The sequence below is a fragment of the Poecilia formosa genome, unplaced genomic scaffold, assembly GCF_000485575.1.
Source record: "Poecilia formosa unplaced genomic scaffold, Poecilia_formosa-5.1.2 Scaffold106, whole genome shotgun sequence".
Classification (NCBI taxonomy): Eukaryota; Metazoa; Chordata; class Actinopteri; order Cyprinodontiformes; family Poeciliidae; genus Poecilia; species Poecilia formosa.
The window spans coordinates 550,530-572,649 of NW_006800045.1; the positions used below are offsets into that span (position 1 = coordinate 550,530).

A 22,120-nucleotide genomic window follows, 5' to 3' on the forward strand; every position below is an offset into this window, starting at 1 on the left:
CTGTTGTAAACCCAAACATTTCAAAATGATCTTTCAACCATGGACAGCTCAACAACAACAACAGTTTAATCTGTGTTGCTGCTGCTGAGTGTTAAAACCAAATATGCTCATTGTGGAAATCAAAGATGCATGAATTACAGGCTTCTAATCACATGTTCACTGTCCAAGAAGCACATGGTGCACTGCCTCCTACAGGCCAGGCAGGAACACTACATCGTTTCCTGTGATATTTGCAAGTTCATCTGCTAGCAGAGCTTTTGTTTTCCATTATTGTATAAATGCATTTCTGTAAAGAAAAAAAATATATATATATTGCAGTTAAATTTCACTGTGCAACTTTACAAATTGCACCCTACAGTGAGCTGCAGCTCTGATATGGACGTTAAACATACAACGATGGACACAGTAAACTGAGATAGACCTTTTTAATACAGATTTAGTTATTTTCTATACAATAGCACATATTATAAATCTTTTACAATACTAATATTTCTCTATACACATGTCATAAATGTAAATTACAGTGTACACACATACATTATTAACACAACTACACGTACATATTTCTTCTTTACAGCTCTCCTGCTCATTAAGAGTTTTTCACAACGACTGATTTTCTGTCCGGCAGATGATCGTGATCAAAGCAAAAGGGATTTCTGACTAAAACACAAAACAAACACTTAAGTATTTACATCCCTGAAAAATGTACATGGATACACAAGAGTTATTGTCTTCCTGTTTGGCTCACAAGTTGTGTAAAAAGGGTGAGGTGAAAGGAGAATAAAGCCCAAAGCCATAGGAGCCCTCCAAGTCTTCAGTTCATACAAAGTTTCAAGTGAACTCTATCTACTTGGTGACAAAAACCGCAACCTACTCTAACACTCATATCACAACAGCTGACTGAGGGCTGCTTGCTGTTATTATCTTGTTTTTTTGTTGTTTTTTTTGTCAAGCCAGTTTGAAAATGATACACAAAGCCCTGAGGAGAAAGAGAGACTATATTGTGTGACGTGTTCAGGTCTTAGTCCAGAGGCTGTTTCTGTTTGTCATCATTTAAAATGCTCCCTCAAAGCTGCCGTCCAGAGCAACTAAGGGATAACATGAAGAGACGTCCCATTGTTAGAGGTCATTGGTTTGGTTCCTCGTCTTTATGCTGTTAATCTGCACTGGCTTCACAGACAGTTTTAATGAAATATTTCACAAAGTATTGCCCTTTAAATCCTTCTTTGAAACTGTAGTGATGGTGTTACGATGGTGTTACAGTGAATTTTCATATACATATAGTTACAAAAACGCCCCACATATTTATTTATATACGTTTAATATTCAGCAACCTCCTCTTTGAAAAAAGAAGACAAAAAAGTCCCCTTCCTTTTGTCCTTTTCTAACAACTGTATAACGTATAGAAAAAAGAAAACAAAGCATTCTCTTTGTTCACACCCTTGGTGGTGGTTGGGGCCGAGGGGTCATTGCTTTACATGTGTTTTATTGCACATATTCATTGGCTAAAACACAGATATGTCTTCATTTACCCAGTCTTTACAAATGTGCAAACATACTGACACAATCACACAACCCTCCTTCATCAAAATCATTAAAACTCATCTGGAAAAATAAAATAAAATAGAAACATGCCTTTCAACTATATTTTGTACACATTTTTCTAAAAAGTGCTGCAAACCTACAATTAAACTAGAATCTGATTGTTTTTTTTTTCTTCATTTCTTTCCTTTGTTTTTGCTTTTTCCTGGTAATTTTTATCAGAGTATGTAAACTTTATGTTTCTACGCTTTTAATCATTTACACCCAGACATAACATTATGACCAGGACGGGTACCCTGATAGGTATATACAGCTTTTGTATCGGAACGAACAAAAGCTTCTTGATCTGTTTGAATCACACAGCCATGGCGAAGCCTTTTGAATGTTCTCTTCTCTTCATCATTTTCTTCTGCAGATTTTATTTCACTGGTGGTCATTATTGACAATAATCAGACAGAATATGAACAGAGGGAGAAGACATGCTGCAAAGGTGTCAAAGTCTGGAGTCAAAACGCTGGTGAAGCAGCAAGCCATGGTCCACTTTGGATACATACAGCAAACAACATCGCTTATAAGGGATGCTCTGGCCCCTTCATTTACCAATTGCAATTTAGTCCTCTTTAAATTCACTCAAAACCTTATGCTTTCCAATTTTGTCTCCATATGCCTGGAAAGTTCACAATACCCCTTCCTTCAAGACGGGACAGGAATTGAAATCTTGGTTACAAATGGGTCTTGAAATGGACAAAGTCATTGTCTACAATCTTATGAATTCAAAAAGCAGTAAAAAAAAAAAAAGGTAAAAAAAACACAAAAAGTTTTGTCTGATTTAAGGTCAGGCAGTGAGGAAGAATGGATATTTGTCTTTTCATACAGGCTACGTAAATGTCTGCCAGAATTAGTAGGTACCGCAACGAGGAGATGATCAGAGTAATTAGCTTCATCTGGTCATAATGTTATCCCTGACTGGTGCAGTACTTTGTTATACTTTCTGCACTCGATGCAAATACTTTCATTCTGTGTTGATAACATTGTTGTAAACATACAGCTGGACATTCAGCACCATGACAATATACAAATAACTCAATTAAGGCATGAAAATAATGAAAACAAAAATAAAGGTCTTTCAGAAGTATTAATGTCACTGAGAACATGTGTGCAGGTAGATACTTGTGTGCTTTCACAGATAGTGACTATATTATGTGCGTTAAGTGCGTGTGTGTGTTAAACTGTGCATATGTACATGCACATGCAGGTAAAAGTGCACGGAGGAGCAATGCTGATTTGTTTGTCTTTGCAGATATTTAACCCTTACGTTACATGAAGGGATCACACTAGCAATCGGAGTAGTCATGTCAAGGTTTGTTATAATGTTTGCCTACTGGCAGTGGTGGACTTGTAAGGGCTTATGTAAGGAGAGCGAAAAGATAGCTCTCGTAAAAGCTTGAGGCTCTCCTCTTTCCACATCTGCCGAACACTGGAGGACAAAGTGTTTGTTCTGATCCTTGTAAACTATATGCTGCTCATTTGTCCTCACACCCACTCACAAATGTACAAGCAATCCATCTCCATCAGCTTAGTAAGGTCCATGTAGTTGTCTAAACTCAAACAGCACTCTCAGACATGCAACTGCTCTTCGAAGAGGAGCCTCATTCTCTGACTGCCTCCGTGAGGCATCTATCAGTGCCATCACTAGCCTCCACTCGTGACTTGCGACCTTTTCTCTGGCCTCCTCCCTCGACCCAAGAGTTATGAATCACAGTCCCACCGCTGGGAGCTGGGTCTACTTGCAGAAGCGATACTACCCTTTTCTTTACGCGTGTTTTGAGGGCACGCCTCAGTTTCTGCCTGGTGAAAGCGTAAAGCAGAGGGTGAAATATGGTCGTCCCGTAAGCCATGGCCAAAAAGCACAGACGCAGCTCAACCAGGCCGTCACTGGGGCCCATGCAAAGGATCAGAACGTTGACTGCAGACAGAGGGGCCCAGCAACCCATGAAGGTTGATATGATGATTAGGGACATCTTCAGGACGCGACGCTGACGTTCTCGTCTGTCCCTGTGCCTGCGTACTGCCCTTCTCAAAGCGATGATAGCCGAAACTGAGGCCTGTACACCCATGGATGAGGCGGGCAGAGGTGTGGTGGCATGGGTTCGAGTTGACGCCGAAGGGGGAGTAGGAGAAGCCGGGGTCGCCGGGGTGGTCGCAATAGGGGTGGTTGCAGCGGTGCTCACAGTAGTTATTGTGGCCCCACTATCTGACATCCCCGGAGGCATGGAAGACAATGGTGGAGGTGATGTTGGAGTAGGGGTAGCAGAGGGGATGAGTGGAGGGTGACTGAGGTTTTGATTTTGGTTAGAAGACACTGTTTCTGTTGGCAGGCTGAGTTCCTTCTTCTTCTGCCTCCTGCAGCGTATCCTGCAGGTGGAGTCCTTTGACCGTGTGTTCCTCATCATGTGGGAACCGATGCGGATGTTGAGGGCCTGCAGAATCCTGGAGTAGGTGAAAAGCATGACTGCCACAGCTATGAAGAAGCAGGGTACTTGGAGTAACAAGTGATAATACATTGCCATACCCGTGTAATACCCCTGCCCTCCAACACATAGCAGTGTCCTGTTTTGCCATACTGGTGGCAGGTGGTGTGGAGGAGAGGAGGGCGGAGTAGTGGGTAATAAAGAAGGAGGGATAGAAGAAAAGATGGGAGTATGCCCAGTGTTGAGTTCTGAGTCATTGCTCTGCCTTTCGAGCTCCTCATCCTCAGTATCCTCAGTCGATGAAGAGAAGAAGTCCCCTTCAAGGAAGGGTAGGAAGAAAACAGCCAGAGAGACGGCCCACACTGCTGTCAGGAGTAACGCAGCACGCCTAGGGGTCAGCAGGCGACTGGCTGGACGCACTGAGATGTCGTATCTGTCCAAACTGATCACCAACACGTTGACTGCTGTAGCAACACTCGTAAATGTGACACAAGCTTCATGGAAGCAGCAAAGTGTGGCCAGGCTGCTGAGTCCACTTTCATTTGCCGGTACCAGGATCACAGCGACCGTCAGCGGCAAGCAGAGCACGCAGACCAGAATGTCCAGCACATGGAGGTTGACCGTCACGAGGTTGCTGACTGAATCCACCAGGTTGGACTGAGCACAGTAGAGGACAAGCACTGTCAAGTTGCTGCTGAAGCCCAACACGAGTTCCAGTACGAGGATAGTGGTCAACGACACCTGGAAACCGACGGGATAGGGTGTGTTCCAGCCTTCCTCCACGCCCACCTCTCCCCCTCCGTCCAGCAGGCCTACCCCCTGACCATCGCTGGTCTCCAGGAGGTCACGATAGCCTTCGGTCTCCATTGACACCACAGCGGCCCTTCATGCATAGCAACAGCAGCCGCCAAACCTGACCATGGTCTGTGTTTCCTTTCGCTCTGGCTCAGATGAGACAGCGTTGGAGATAATAACCAGATCTGAGGTTGTAGCTGCAAAACAAAACAGAGAAGATACACAGAAAGGAAGTTAGCAAGGTTAGCAAGGGACAGAAAATGATCCAGCAGCCCTTCATGTTTATTTTTAAAAATAACACTGTTACAGGTGCAAGTCAAACATGTCGTGATTTACAAGTTGACACGTGGAGTGCGATTGTGATGCTGGGGCTCTTTTGAATTCATGCAGCTGAAGTTATTGTGCATGTCCCATGATCTCTTACAGGGCTGCTGTTGCTACAGAGGTTCTGGAGCAAGATGTAGCTTACATGCAGGCCTCAGCGTGTTTTGTTGTGCATTGATGACAAAGTCCCTACTAATTCGTATTTCAACAAACCCCAATGCTCATTTTTCTCTTAATTCACATACCACAGTGGATTCTGCTGCAAAACCCTTTCTTTAGAGAGTGAGTGGGTGGATGCTTGACTCATTCTTGCACAGCATACATTATGTGGGTCAGAAACTATACATGCAGGCTAAAGCTTTGTCAAATATCCTGGATTCAAGCCGCTTATCCGTAGTGCTGACAGGTCATTGACATAGTACATGTTAACTATGGCTGCTTGTTCTCACAGCTCCGACAACAGAGCCTGTGACAATAGCTATTGCTTCGTAGCTCTGGTAAGCACATCCCCCAGCTACTGTCAGTATCCGGCACTATAAACAGAAGAGGCAGGGACATTTTTGGACTGTCAGGGAGAGGGTGCATTTTTTATCCACACAGAAGATCCAGCAAAGGACTGCAGCAGCTAATAGTTCACACATGGAGACGCAATGAAGACAAATGGATCAATGATCCACAGACAGTACCACATAAACAATGCTATCAGAAACAGACTTGCTTGACTGCCGTGCCCCCTCCACAAATCCCTTTTATTCTTTTCTTATACATCTATTTTATGTCTTCCCACTCTGTTCTCGCTCCAGTTTAATGACTGACACAGGTTGTTACACTTAGTGTAAGCTTTGTTCAACACTGAAGAGATAACAATAATCTACCCTGTAGATGTGAGATATTAAACCGCACAGATCCTTTAAGGTGTTTTTCCAGACCATGAACCTCAATCTCCCCTGCACTGATTGTCATGTGTGTTTCGACTGCCAGTGCTGTTCATGTGAATTAGCATCAGATGTTGTTGAGTGGATTGCCTTTCTCGCTTCTCCCATTTCAATTTCATCGGCTATTCCAACCGAGGTGAACTTTATATTTATCACAACTATTCACTTGTTATCTAGAAACCTCACCAAACATGAATATTCCCTTTATAAATTAAGTAAGAATACGTGAAGTGAAAGAATTCATCCTAAAAACTAAAGGAGAGGGAGCTGCTGCAGAGAAGATCTTTGTATTTTATATTTGTTTCAAGCAGCATTGTTGGGTTTAGACTACTAAATGGACAATAACCTTCATCAACGATGAGAGGAAAAGGGACTTAATCAAATGAACCAATGAAGGACCAATTCCTCTTGGCCAATTTTCATAACCTATTTCGAGTTTTGCCAAGCTCTACATAAAGATACAGCTGTGACAAATTTTACATGTTATGGGTTGAGACTTTCTTCCTCACTGCATCAACGAGGTTCTTTAAAGCAAAATGAAATCCTTCCAAACTTGAAAAAACAATTCCAGACGACACTGCACAATGCACACACAGCAACAGTTTGACTCTTTTCTTTCAAACATTTGTAGGGGTTTAATATTATATTCTACCTTTAACATGAACCTCACTTTGATTGGAGGATTTACTCCACAAAAGCTGAAGATTTTGATATATATATATTAAAAATATATATATATATATGGAAAAACATCACCCTGAAGGTTCCAGGTATTATGGAAAGTTTATGAGTTACAATCTAATAAAAGTTAAAAAAAAAAATATGAGCAGTAAAGGAGTTTACAGCAGAATGACTGAAACATTGTTCCTATTTGAAATATGTATCACTCTCTCCAACAAAGCTTTGTTAGAGTTTAGGATAAATATTGAAGTAATTCCTCCCCATCTGGATTGTTTTTTGGGGGGATGATTTCTAACCCGGTTGTGTGTTTTTGCGAGGCAAATGGACGGGGGTGAATCATGGTCGCATAAAACCCAGGAGCCTTGTAAAGGTTGCTTTAGTGTCTGAATCAAAAAGCAGTAATTCTTACCTCCTGTCTTTGCTATTGCCTTTAACTGTCACTGTTTTTCACACCTTCCTGTTTGCCATTTTTTGTTTGTTTCATTTCAGTTTTTTTCTTTTTATGTCTCCCATTCATCAAATGGAAAGGACCTGAAGGCAGAGCAGTGGTCTATCTTAATTCACTAATGGGTTTTATGGGGTTTGCAGTGGTGCTGGAACATTGATTTAAAGCATCATCGATCTGCCACTTTCACAAGCCTGAAGAAAAGAAGCATGTAAACAGCCCTTTCATATCCTCTGCCAGTCACATAGTCTCATTTTGACTATTGTAAAAAGTTTTTTTCTTTATGTTATTTCATTATCCATATTCCTCCATCAGTATAAAAAAAGACTACATTATCGAGCTGAGAGGATATTATTAATTTAACATCGCATACTCAACCTTGACAGTAAAACTTCAAAACATTAAACGTTTGTTAATTTTTTTTACTACATTCCTTTAATCTATAATCTACATGAACAACCTGAGCAGATTAAAAAAGAGAAACATTGGTTTATTTCAATTCAACGATTTAATTTAGACAAAGAAAACTTCACGTTTACATCCCACTCTGACTAGCCAGTAGCAATTTTATCACTTACATGAGTCATAGGACACGTGGTTTTACAAGTCTTAAAAAAGATTAATTAGATACATGCACTAGATATTTTTGATGGTCCTTTTTTAGAATGAGCCACTAAGTGCATCTAAATACTTGTCAAAGGAAAAATAAATGTAGCCGTAGCCAAACTTCAAATTCTAGCACGTTATCAAACAAAATAAGGTGATAACATAATAGTAAGAACAAGCTAATATGCTATAAAAGTACGGAAAGTGGTTAGGTTTCCCTTGTGATGGATACAAATGAATATTTTCATTTATTATAAAAGATTAAACAATATTTAAAGGAAACAAGAATTTGGAAACACTCTAATTTCTTGGTGTTTCATGCAAAAACTAAGTGGTTGTAGAAAGCACACAATGGTTTGTAATTTAAAAACTGCCACAAGAAATTCCTTTGGGAAACATAATAAAGCATAAACGTTTTAAACAGCTAGAGTTATTACCATATCCTGGAATAGTTTAATGTTTTCCAATTAAAAGTATATCGTTATAGTCATATCAGTAGCAAGAGCATCTAAATGATCTGAACGCTTTGTAACATTCACACTGTTATTCTTTTTCCGAGACAAATGTTTACAAGGCAACGATTTTGCAGGGTGGAGTAGACGGAACAGCTTTCAACGACACTGTTTTATCCTTTCACAAAGAGGGAAAGTCTGAGAACGAGTGCCGCTATAAAGACTACTTAGTACTCTGATAAACTGATAAGAGCTACAAAGGAACTCGAACAATGATGAACAAAATGTCTGGAAGCTTTCAGCAAGAGTAAATGTCACATGCCCTTCATAAGAGCAGCTGTGACTCTGACCGGCAGGCGGGAAAAGTCACAATATTCTACAGAGGAGCAATAAAATCAAAAGTGTTCAGACAGAGCGATGAGCTTTAGTAGGTTTTGTGCCTTTCAGACAAATCTTTAAACAGCAATGTTAAGTTAACGTATCATTCTAATATTTTGCAATCTGCAATCCTATTGCATAGGAAACAAAGATGTAACAATTACTCTGTAGCCTTCATAAATCTTTCTATTTTTCTTTCTTTGTTTTAAACCAAGTTTGTGTTGTTATTGTTGTCTGCTTGTTGTAATCAGGCTCCGACTTCAGGGAGGTTTGTTCCCCGAGAAGGCACGCTTCAGAGCGAGTTGTGACAACAGAAAATTGCTGAAAACAAGGTGAAACTCCTGTGCTGTAAATTACAATCAGGCCTGTGATTTTCACATTAGAGAGAAAGAAAAAGGTCAGGAGAGACATCAGGCAAGAACAGAACAAGTTTTTACTCTCGGAACTATGATCCAAACATACTGTGTTTTAGGAGGGAGGTTTCCATCATGCAGGTCAAGGTTAAAATAATGTATGACAGCTTGGAAGAGCCTACGCTGGGATACATGGGCTGGAATCGACCAGCCCATGCCTAATAGGAAATGAAATGTTTCCAGAAGACTCGGATCTTCTCCGATTTGAATGTGACTAAGGGTTTGTGTGAATACATGTAGGCATTACCTCAGTAAACAACTTCATTTAACATCCTGTGTCCAAAGCATAAATGAACTGACTGCTTTGCTCAGCGCATAAAGACTTTACTTTGACTTGGCAGATGTTTTTCTCTTTTTTTTCCTCTCCATCACATCTGGTGTCTGACTTTGTGTGGATTCTGTGATTTGGTCTGAAACAACGAGCTGGCAGAGCCCAGCACCCTGCTGCCAGGGTTATTATAGGTGTCCAGCAGGAGATGACAGGTTGTCGAGCTTCTTTTCACAATATAACGGGGGTAAACACTAAAGCAGACTGCGTGTTCAAGTGTGAAAAGTTCAGCCTGCTTCTTTTTGTTTTCTTTTCTCTGGCAGGATTGTGTTCGCCCTGCACACCCCTACACAAAACCCATGCTTGTGTTTAATTTGCACTCCTGAGTCAGACAATACATTTCCTGCTCGAGGCTTGATTACGTCCTCTGAGCCAAAAGACAAACAGAAAAACCCACTTTTGTTCAGGTAGCTCATAACACAACGCCGTGCGAGGAGCTTTTTGACATACTTCCACTGCTTGGTAGAATAACAAACATTATGAAGCAAGGGTGAATGAGAGGATTAGGTCCTCCTGAGAATATAATGCAAAAGATAACAACACAGCAGCACAGCTTTATATAAAGACAATGCTAAGAAAAAATAATGTGCATCAGGAAAATAACTTTTCAAAATAAAACTTGCATCTTTGGTCAAACTCTCTTTTTGTGTGTGTGTGTGCGTGTCATTTATTTACTTAATCACACTTTGGTCAGCAGAGGTAAACTTGCCCTGACATGAAGCAACGGTTTATGATCAGCGCCTTTCTGATAAACAGCAGAAAGAGCCTTTCTCTTCTGTAACGAGGCAGAGAGACCTTATGAAATCTTTTGTTGTAAGCACTGTCTGCTGAGCTGCTACCACCTATCGATGTTTCTGCCTGCTGCTTTTCAAAGTACTTCACTTTTCAAGAGAGCACGCTCAGACTTTCATATTGGTCTCTGACAGTCTAGACAGGGCCGTGATTTCAGTGTGTAAGGTTTGCAACGAGGTGCTAATTACTCACTTGTGAGCTGAGAGGTATAAAGATACGTGTGCTCAGAAATCCTTCTTCCTTTTCAAGTAAAGCCCTTTCAGAGTTTCAGTATCTTGCAAAACTTTGAAGTACCCACACCCTTTAAATTTTTGCACATTTTGTGTTATGACCACAATTTAAATATCTTTGTGAGCCAATACTTTGCAGAAACCAACTTTTGCTGCAATAGGTAGGTAGCATAGGTACAGGGTGATGTGGTTTTGTTTGATTGTGGGACAGAAAGTTCATCTGCAGTCTAACCTTACCGGACCACCTCACTCTTTATCATTTTGAACATTGTTCTCAGGGCTGTTCAAAAGTTTGTCCAAAGTTTTGCCACCTTTGATTTAAGTGAATCTACAACTTTATTTCTCGCCTTTCTTGGTCATTAAGATGCAGTTTTCTATAATATTCCCTAAAAAACTAGATTAAAATACACACAGCTAATTACAAATTCTGCGACTTAAGAAGTGTGGGGGATCATAATAGAGTGGGCTGAATACAAATGCATCCCAGACTTTTGATTTTTCTTGAGACTTACTATTAAATATTTTTTTAAATGCACCACTTATTGATTTTCCACATACAAAATCTGTCCAATAAACCAAAGTTTGTGATTGTCATGGTAAAAGACAAAATAATAATAATAATAATAATAATAATAATAAGAAGAAGAAGAAGAACAAGAAGAAGAAGAACAAGAAGAAGAAGAAAGGGGTAGGAATACTTTTGCAAGTCACTGCATGCAAAGTCATCTACTTTTTAATGGTAAATCTCTGCTCTTAGGTTAACCTGATGGATGGAAATTGTCAGGAGTGTTTAGGTGAGGACAACAAGAGTATTCCCAGACTCCAGGGATGAACATGGAGAGCCTGGATTTGGATCAACAACAGAAGTTAATCATTTCAAAGCTGGGTCACATCCCAGATCTGGTAGTACTTTCATGCACACCATCAATCTTTACTGAGCCATTCAACTAATCATCCTAACAGCAACAGACAAACTTTAACAATCACATAAATATGTAGAATTAGCAAAACTGTTTGCATAGCTGGTTTTGTCCCTTTCCTAACAGGACATTGGCTGTAAAGACAGAAGTATATCAGCTGTTTTATGGCTTCTTCAGCCTAATGTCTGTGGAGAATTGCCTCCCTTTTCTTGTAAAGCTGTGATATGTCAGAACAAAAAGATGAGAAAGCTTTGCTCTTTGATACTATGGCACTGTCACCCAGAGATGACATTTGGGAAAGAAAGAGATGCAGAGGAGAGACGGAGGCGAGCCAAATCAGAAGAAGACTGAATTGAGGGAAGGAGAAAAAAAAAAAACAGGGAGAAAGCAACGAGGTTGATGGTTTACACAGAGCACTGACTCATGGCTGTTTTAGGTATTCCTAAAGTCCGCAGTGAAACAATTGATCAAAGCCTTAATTTCTCCAGCCCCATTCATCTCACAGCGCTAACGCCGAGCGTCCTCCAGCTGGGCAGCAGCATCCCTGGCAGGCGTCCAACAAACCAGCCTGGAAATGCAAGCGGCAGACCGGCCTCAGTAAGAGCAACATCTTCATCTAATGTTTTTCAGATCAAGGCCTGCTGTTGATTCTCAGCGGTGCGGCTGCTCAAAATGTGACAAGCAGACGAGCTCAGACGGTTCATCACATGTTCCAGCTCAACACCTTCCCTGCTACTATTCATGAGGCCAAACAGCTGTTAGCACTGCAAAGTTTTCACATGCGCTATAAGAAATCCTGCTGATCCCGCCAGTGACACGGATTTCACAATGCTACTGGTAGCTGCCATTCACCCACACAACCACCCACCTCCCGCCCCTCTGCACTCGCTCCCTGCCTGCCTCCCTGCCTGCATGCTCCCTGCAGATCCAACACAAGATGGATTGCTTTTCGAGGTGAACGACATGTTTTGTGCTCAGGAAATGGCCAAATCCCCATCCACACTTATCCCCCCGCGAGACAAGTTAGGAAGAGCCGGGATTGGAGGTTGGAGTGGGCACAGATAAAACAAGATGAAGGTGCAATGAGGGAATGATGGATGGAAGGAAGGCTTAGGGGTGTGCAGATGGATGCTGAGTCGTGTGCTCAGTGGAGAGGAATGTTTGTTCCCTGCTCACCGCCACAATCCATCTCTCTTCTGAACAGTCCCACTTGCACCCCTTTGCCTTCCCTTTTCACCATTTATTTAGAAACCAGCATATTGCTTTGAGGTTTGAGACTTTGCAATATGTTCATGTCACTTCCCACAGGGATCTTTAATAGACCTGAACCGATCAGAAATTTGCAGCTGATTATGATCTCTGGGTTTAAAAAAAAAAAAAAAATCTTTGTGCTGCCTGTAGCAATTTGAGCTGACTCAGTTGTGTCCTCAAGTAGATATGAGTAGGTTTAAGAAGAGAAGTAAATTATGTTTTGTAGTTTCTCCCTGAAGGCTCATTAATTAAGACGAGGAGCTATGCTGCCATGTAAGGAAACATGTTGTAAAGATGGAAAAAAAAAAAAAGCAAAATGATTACAGGATTGACATTTAGACCGTCTTTAACTTCTTTAATCAGCGCTTAGAAAAGTTAGCAAGGTTAAAGTCTCAAAAACATAATTATTTATGTGTATTCCCTTTAAGATTGTCAGGTTTTAACAAAGACTGTCAACTTTCCAAATCCGACAAGCACCAAAACTAAAGCCTGTTATATGTTAAACCTTCCTCTCACTACGTGGATGAATTGCAGAAGTTACTTTACTGTGTAGGAATTTTTATTAAACCATTCCTGTGTTTTTGGACTGAGTTAGATACTTTAATGTATAAAGTTGACATATTAGTTCATGACAAAAAAAACTCTTTATGAAATAAATTAGGAATATTAAATAAAAGAGCACTTGAAAATTTGATGAAGTTATAATGTTTACTTTAGTGGAGGTGTGTGAAGTGAGACTTTAGTATGTTTACAACAAATCAGAGATCAGCTGCCACATTTTATATCTGCTTACTTTTGCTGCAACGATATTTAAATAAGTGACAACTATAAAACAAATTGCTTACTCAGTGCTTTTATTGCATTGAACAACCCAGCGGGTTTTTGACCCTAATTCAGTTCAGAAACACGGCTGTACAAAGGAGAAGGAAGTGACATGACTCTTTTTTTTATTATTATTTTCAGTATCAACAAGGTGCTTCAAAGGAAGAAACCATGGATGCTAAATTTACAAAAAAAAAAAAAAAAACTTATGTTGACAACAGGATCAGACTTCAACTGAATAAAAGACCAAACAGAAAGTTAAACCCAAAAACATAAAAAGAAAATGCCAAACTAAATCAAACACCTCAGAAATTGTATTGGTTTTAATATAAATCAGTTTTGTTTTTTTTGTTAAAAGGTGTGAATGTTTTGCCATGGCTGTGAATGTGCTGAGTGTCTTCACTCTGTAACAACCTCCACGCCAAAGAGCATTGTAGCCAGCAATCAGGCGGCGCTCACTGTGGTGCTTTCACCAATCAGAAAAAAAATTGGATATCTGAGTTTCTGACTGAAAGCCACTCAGCTGCTGATTTCTCAAAATATCTCTAATTTTTCATAAAACTTGTACCTTAAAGGCATCAATTGTTTTCTTACAATGCTATTCATAGATGCATGCTTATATGTTTTATTCTGGCAGGCAGATGCAAAACCAGAACATCAGTAAAGAAGCAATGGACAGGTTAATTACTACAGCCGGCATGGCTATGCATAGAAATAGAAACATTGCTCCCTAGACAGCTTTGAACCAGCATGAGGCATCATTACCACCTGACAGTGTGTTCAGTGGATTTAATTTAGCTCTGCCATTTTTATAGACACCCCTCTGCACCCTCCATCCACCAGTGGCGTCCTGGCTACATCATTTTGCTATTAAACGCACGTCCCATCAATATGCACTCATCAAGGCTGTCATGCAATCACCGCTCTTTGAAACAAAAAAGAAATCCCGGCGTGAAAGCTTGTGAAATGAAGATAAATTATGTCTAAAATGGTATAGTATTGTAGAAAATAGCAACGATTAGTGTAGATGTAAGACAAAAAATAAATAAATAAGAAGAAGAAGAAACTGGAGGGATAGATAAATCAGCATCCATTGTGTTTGTTTTTAAACCACTAAATAACATTTTTATTTTTACACGCATTTAGGAGATTGCTCTGGATTAGCGACGTCTGATACCATCTATCCATGTCAAACTCCTTACAAGCTGTGGCCTTAATAAACTCTGAATTAAATCAAATAGCACTTTCTATTAGGAGGTAAATTAATTGTCTGGATGCAATCATCAGAGCGAAATGGCCTGTGTACCGCTTCCCACCTGTGTTGATTTGCTTTGTGCTGGAATGCTGTGAATAAATAGTCGCCTCACATAAAGAGGGCTGCCACCGTTTTAATGGTTCTCTTGTGACACAGCAGCGGAGCAGCAGCTGGATGGCAACACCTGGCAGTAGCTTTGACCTGAGCACACATGCTGCACCAAGCGCACGCAGACACAATCACTCAAAGTCTCCCACAGACAGAGGATGGGAGCAGATAACGGGGAAACTTTACTTTTCTCTCCTCGACAATAGAGTCAACCTGATCAACCTGCGACAGCAGCTGGACTGAGAACTGAGAACAGGGATTCCAAAAAACTTGCAATAAAGTTTTTCATCAAACCAATTTGCTAAATTGTTTGAATCCCCCAATGAAAGTTTTAAAGATAAGAGGAAAGCAGGAAAAATTTCTCTTCTTTTTGCTGCGTTTCTGGGTTTCTTACAACTGGGAATGCTAAGCTGCTCAGTCAGCTTCCTTTGCTAATAAAAATGACAGCTATCATGGTTTGTTCCATTGTGTCGTTTTTTTTATGCTGGAGCTGGCAACAAACATAACGTAACAAATGTTGCATGGAATGACAGGCTAAGATTTAAAAACAATTAGATAACGGGGCAAAGACCACTGCAACACAACAAAAAAAAACAAAAAAAGAACTTTAAGTCAATTCATCTTTTATTGCAACTGCATAATCTCACAATGAAAAATATACAGCAATCTAACAGTAAGTAATTTTTTTTCAGTAAGTGGACAAAGGCTCTTCCCATTGGTTGTTATTTGCACTCTGCTGGCAGTACTTTATACTACAAGACCCTTTTGGCAAAGGACTACACTTAGTCTCCTCTGACAACATTTCATTACGTTGGAGCGTACAGAGGAATCTTTGACGATTCCTTTTCAAACAATCTCTCCACATTATCCCTAGTCCTGGATCCTCTGTTAGACTGTCTCCTCTTCAGCTCACCCTACAGCTTTCCAATAGATTTAGGTCTGAGGACTGAGAAGGACGAAGGCTGAGTTTGTGTCCGGTGACTGATTGATCGATTTGGCAAAAATGTTTTGGATTAATAACATTTTGAATGTCCCAGTGAGAACTTTATTTCATTTACAGCACAGGGTCTTATTTTCAATAATCCATGATGTCCTGGACTCTAACAAGGCTCTCAGGGTTTGCTAAAGAGAAGCAGTATCGCAGCATCACAGATCCTCCACCATACTTAGCAGTAGGCAAATATTTACCCTTCCCTGACCACCAAACTCTCCTGGAGTGTTTGCTGCAGAAAAGCTCAGGGTTGGTCTCATTGCAGAAAAGCACACAAATTTAAATTCCCAGTAGAATTCACCAGAATCCACTCCACATGTTAGTTTTAGATGCAAGGGCAAGAAAAAGCCCAGATACTTCTTAAAAATAGTTGGTCTAACAGTGAGCTTAGGAGATTTTCCGCCATGGTGGCCCTCAAAAAATCTGAGATCAAAAGCAATCTTCATTTTTAGAAACGCTTCATAACTAAAATTTGGATTTTCCTACGTGTTCTGTAAGCTCATACATCTGAAATAAATTCAGGAGAGAGCAAACGTGAAGTTCTTTCTGACAACGTGGATAGCAAAAGCGGAAAGTGGTTGTCTTAAATTGGTTTATATAAAGATGAAGCTGTGTAATTGTGTTCTGTGCAGCCCATGTTGTAAACAAAGACTCTTTCTAAACGTATTGATTTTCAACAGAACCCTCTCAGCAGATTACGTCTTTTCTCGGCTCATTAGAGTGGTAGATTAGTGAAGTTGTGTCAAATCATCCGCAGGAATATGTGTAGCACTGTTTCATGTTTGAGCACGGGCAAACAGAAGGCCCCGATGGGATCGTCACTCCACGGCACAACAGAGAAAACTCCAAGCATCAACTCTGACTCGACTAGTAACTCTGTTGCACAGATAGAAAAAAATAAATAAAAAAATCAATGGTAATCAGGACAGTTTTGGGCTCATGCAGAGCTAACCTTCAGCTTAAAATTAATTAGACACTGTTTTCATTCAGAGTCTGCAGAGAAAAGGAGAATCTCTATGCACCAGATTTCTGGAGCGCGCTCACACCCGACGTCTACGAATGACTCAGTTTTAGCAGATAAAGAGGTTTGGGAGAAAGATGTTTTATGGCCAATCAAAACGAGCAATGGAGAAAATTGAGCTGATGAAAAGAAAAAAGATGAGAGAATGCAGAAGTAGTCAGTATCAGGTTGAAATGATTAAGCTATTTGACTCTGGAGGGCAATTAGATCTCAATTAATGCCATTTATCTCCCGTAGACAGGACATCATTGGCCAGGAGACGAGCTTCACTGCAGGGCCATCAACTATGATATAACATAATGGCAGGCGAGGGGTTAAACCTTAACTCTGAGGGGGCAAACAACACGTGTGGGACATGATTGTGCACAAATAACACTGATAGATTCTTTTTTTTATTCTGCATGAAGGGACTTTTAAATGAAACACTCCAGGAGGCGTAACATAAATTAGGTTCACATTTGTATTCATCTTATGGCTGTCAGTTTGCCACTTTTGCAGCAGGTGAGTGAGCAGCATCGCAATGTGCATGTTGAAATATTAAGATTATATCTAGAACATGGCCAGGAAAGTGGATGCAGGTTTTCCTGCGCATGTTTTCTCCTTCCTCTCTTATTATCGCTTTCCTCTCATGACTTCTCCAGTTTTCTGCTCTTCTAATGATGCATTGTATCCTCCCTCTGTCTGCTGTTCCTGCACACTACTCTCACCATCACCCTTATTCTTTTATATCCCATCTAGAGGGAAGAGCTGCTTTGAGACTTTTGCTTTCCTCTGCTGATGCAAATTTGAAAGCAACACTAGTATTTACTGTGCTGTGTATTTACTACGCTATATTTTTGTAGGTAGGCCAAAAAGCTAAATTTTGGTAATTTCTGGTGAGAACATCTTTTTCCATGTGTTGTTGTGTTTTTTATATGACTTGTGGTAAACTTTAGAGGGGACTTCTTATGGTTTTTCAGTCAGTAATCCAGAAATTGTGACATTTTGACATAGAGGCCAGAATTATGGGGTGTATTCCTAATAGTTGGCAAACCAACAGATTCTCCCACCTGAGCTGTGGATTTCTGCAGCTCACCAAGAGGGTGGAGCTGCAGGTTAATGGTAACCTTGGTTACCATGAATCTTGGGTGCTTCTCTGATTAATACTCTCCTTGCCTGGCCTCTTAGTTAAAGTAACTCTGCTTTAAGCTCTTTTATCCCTGACCTGTCTGTTTTGTTCCTTGTTCTTCATGATGCTGTTTCTTCACTAATGTCCTCTAACTTTACCTAACCTATCTTCTAAGTGGTTAAGAGCCTCAGAAAGCTGGAAAGAAGGTAAGAAAAACAATGCAAAAATTAAAAGAAAGAATACCTTTTTTATATCACATTTTCAGTCAAAGTGCATGCAGGATTATTTGGAGAACCTTGCATGCTTTTCACACTGGAATCCTAAAAATTTCCCTAACAACCGTCTTGACATTGTCATCTGAAAAAGTAAATAAGACCTCTCAATCAGCACGTCACATCAGAGGTACAGTACTCCTGTTTCTCACCGCGCCAAAACCAAATGTGACAGCTTCCCTCAACTGTGCTGCCGCTTTTAGTAAGAGAGTGACACGAGTGTGGCGGAATATTTCCCCCCCACCAGCGGCATCAAAGCTCGTCTATAAATACATTTTAAGATGCAAACATACAATGACCCATATGCAAAGCAAACACACAGGCTAAACCTCTAATGAGAGTGAGAATGGGAAAAACATTGGGATGTATCTCAGTGTGGATTAACACCTTCAGATATTCTCAATCACAATATCAGAGTTTGAGTGTTTGTACTCGGTACACACCAAGAAGTTAGCTAGTTACTGGAATTGGTTGATTTTTTTTTAAAAAATGTAAATTACAAGAAATACATGTTGATGATGATATGTAACTGTAATAAACATGTACTTCTAAGTGGTACTAGATTGAGTGGTCCTGCTTGCAGCTGGGTGGTATAAAGCAGATCGTTTCCCAATCAACTGAGACACCATACAAATGCCATCAGGTCATAATTACCACATTTTTCTAGTGTTGAAGTTGTTACAGAATAAAGGAGACTAAGAGCTATTTGAATTGACACTAAGCTGTTTGGAAATTAAGTGAGAATAAACACAAACTTTCTCTGTCACCGGACAGACTGGACTAGAAAATGTTGGCAATCTTAGTGAGATACAGTGGTCTCACTACTCATACAAATTTTTGCTAAGCATTGAAAAAAAAGGATTCAAATATCCTTGTCTTTGTTTTGAAATATTAGTGAAATCTTACTTAACTGCGGAGCTGTGTAGCGCTGCCTGCTCTCTTTCTCACACAAACATTGTGACATTGCCTCCGGTCCTTCTATAAATAATTAATGATCATACATGGCACAATATTTCTTAAAACTGCTAGTATGTACTCCACCATCTGGCAAAAAAATACAATGCAAAGAGTCAATTTTCACAGTTACAGTTTGGTTTGAAGTTCTTTATAGGCTGCAGCAGTTGATGGCACTATTGTCTTGGAGCTAAACTCCAGCCGGGTGTCAGTCTATCCTTTCTGGGGACTCCAGCTTCCTCTTACAGTCCAAAACGTATTGGTCACTTGTCCCACAGTATAGCCTTGCCCAATGGCTGCTGGAGGAAACCCTCCAGCAAGAATAAGCAGGTATGAACAATAGATGCATCAAAGACTTGCTAGTAAAAACTGTGTTTCTCAAGATCTAAACTAAATCACTGGATTTTAAAAGGCCGAGGTGTGAAAACTAAAGCAATGTATTCACTTTATATGACCTAGCTTTGCAGGTGCGACGTTTCTCTGCAGTGGGATGCGCTTCACAAAACACTGCAGACCAAACTTGTTCTTATTGTACAGCTTACACTACAAGATCTGTATTAAACCAGTCTGCAGCAGATAAGAAAGAGGCAGTGGAGACCAAGTGCAAAACAAACAAAATAATAATACAGAGCTGCAGAGAGCAAGAAACACAACATGAACGAAAAAGATTTCAACTCACCTTTTGGTATCTAAAATAATTTCTAAGGATACGACTTGAGGTTGAAGGAGGTCCTGAGAAGAATGGGACGTCTACCTTCAGTTAAACCACAAACGAATCAAGCCGCTTCTATTGTTTATGCTTACATGTTTCAGCTTTCTGCATGTAAACCCTCTTGTTTTATAGTTAATCTGCCAGCCTATTAAATAATACATTTCGTAAATTAACTCTGTGGCAGAATATCTATCTTCATATTATTTATGTGTTAATTAGTCCTGGGATGCAATGTTTATTTATTTATTTATAACAATATCACTCTGATCTATTTATCAGAGACATTTTGTCTCAGTGCAAAAATTATGTTCAGTAAATTGATTTATTCCTGTAATGTACTTATTTGGTCTGGCAGTTTCTGGACGACAAAGTGACTTCATTACAAGCAGGGGCCAATTTTATTAACGTCCCAAACTGCAACGTAAAAACTGATCGTTATTGTATGTACTGTGACCCTCACAGCAGGAGTGTTAATGTAAATGTCAAATAAAAGATTTCATGACATTTATTACACATCTGGTACATTTGTCAAACATTCAAAATGAGATTTCAAGTATGCACAAGGCCCTCATACAGAGGAAGCTGGATACTCTGCTTTTGCCACAGAACAGCTATGAACACCATTAAAAGGAAATTTATAATACATTCTGCAGTGACACTGAACAGGGGTGGCCATTAACATGGGCAATCTGGCACACAACCCAGGGTGTCAACCTGTTAAGGGGTGACATCGGAGCATGGGAAAAAGTGATCCATCATTTGGGGCTGAACAAAATGGTAGTTTTTGCATTGCTTTCTGTGACGCCCAGTCAATGAGTTGTCTAATGATGTGGAAGTTGGATTCTGGTTTGAGGTTCCAAATTCAATAGCAAGTAACATTCGCTGGTGTTTAAGAAATCTGGACTCCATCTGATCGTCTGAAACATTATAATTCAACAAAAATGAGCATTTTTAAGCTTTTCAGAATCAACATCATCTTATATTGAGATCGCCATAAAAATATAGCGTTGTATTTATTAAAAAAAATATATATGTATATCTGAGTTTTTACAGAACAAACAAAGAAAAAGTTCCTTTTGCATACCCCCACTATATTCTGTGTGCAAAAATGGGGCAGCAGTTCTGCACGAACAGCCTCTGGCGCTGACTTTACTGTTACAGGTACAGTGAAGTCTTGATCTCATGTGCTATATTAGCTCACCTACAGCCACAGAGGTGCAGGACCGAGCACTTTTATGAGCCCCAAAACATCAAACATGAAAACACGCTGATTGAGACGCTGCAATTAAAACGATCAGAGGAACCACCTCCATGGTAAGCGTCGCGTCGCGAATGCATGAAACTAAAGGATACTGGAAATGGACCTTTTGTACCTTTACTTGTGCATATTTCCAAAAAAAACGTTTTTTTTGGAAATGTCCTTATTTTCTCAAAGAGTTTTTTGGCAAACCAATTAATTGTTTCGTCTGTAAATGAAGACGATGTTATTAAAGGCCTCATTGAAAGTCTGTTGATTGTGTTGATGCTTCCCCCCGTTCGCAGTCCCAACAGTTGCATAGGTCTCCCCGCAACTGTTTGTGTCAAATTACACAGAATTGTCCTTACAGTGGCTATATTATAACATTGAATCCTTCACATAGTTTCCCAGTTCGAATGTGCAAAATGCATATTTGCATATCAGAATCACGATAAGACTTTATGTAAAGAAAAAATTGCAGTAGCCTTAAGCGGATTAATGTAGCTTAGCAGAGGGAGAGAGAGGGAGAGAGAGAGAGAAATTGTCTCATGAGAAGAAGTGGCAAAGACAAAGTGTTAAACTTACCAGTTTTGTTCGTGGGAATTCCCTTTACATCGTACTGCAGGTGTCGGTGCGCTGCGCCTTCTCCAGCACTGGACCCTCGATCCACTCCAGCGCTCTCCAGGACAGCCGGCTGTCAGCCAAAAACGTGACCGGAATATTTCGCCTCCGTTTTGTCATAAATATTACAGCGGGAGGGGGGGAAACCCTCCGCGCCTGCAGATGCAGAGCGCTACAGCCGCTACAGTGATGCTGTCCGCTCACTAACCCACTAATTCCCCGCGTTTTTGAAGCGTTTCTTTAACACGGCACCCCAACACCTGTCCCTCTCGCAAGCCGCGGACTTGCACAGCATCCCACACGCAGACCGGCCGCAGGCATGATCGTGCACTAACGGCACGCTGGAGCGCAGTCGTTCCATCCCAGCGACCAATACGGCGACCCGCACGGGAAGGGGAGGGCAGGCAGAGAGGATGGAGAGAAGTGGGGTTTGTTGGGAGGGGAGGAGGAGATAGG

At 40.4% G+C, this 22,120-nt stretch overlaps 1 protein-coding gene across 1 annotated transcript; it reads right to left on the reverse strand.

Moving 5' to 3' along the window:
• Positions 1 to 411: 411 nt before the first annotated feature.
• On the reverse strand, positions 412 to 22,080 carry LOC103143233 (probable G-protein coupled receptor 22). Its single transcript, XM_007559690.2, has 2 exons — positions 21,629 to 22,080; positions 412 to 5,005 (listed from the first exon to the last, which is right to left on the reverse strand). Exon 2 carries the CDS (start codon positions 4,878 to 4,880, stop codon positions 3,192 to 3,194), a length of 1,689 nt encoding a protein of 562 aa, XP_007559752.1. The 5' UTR covers positions 4,881 to 5,005; positions 21,629 to 22,080; the 3' UTR covers positions 412 to 3,191.
• Between the last annotated feature and the right edge of the window lie 40 nt (positions 22,081 to 22,120).

Excerpts from the sequence above, each read along its gene's own strand:
- LOC103143233 (XM_007559690.2), bottom strand. The coding sequence starts at position 4,880 with ATGGAGACCGAAGGCTATCGTGACCTCCTGGAGACCAGCGATGGTCAG.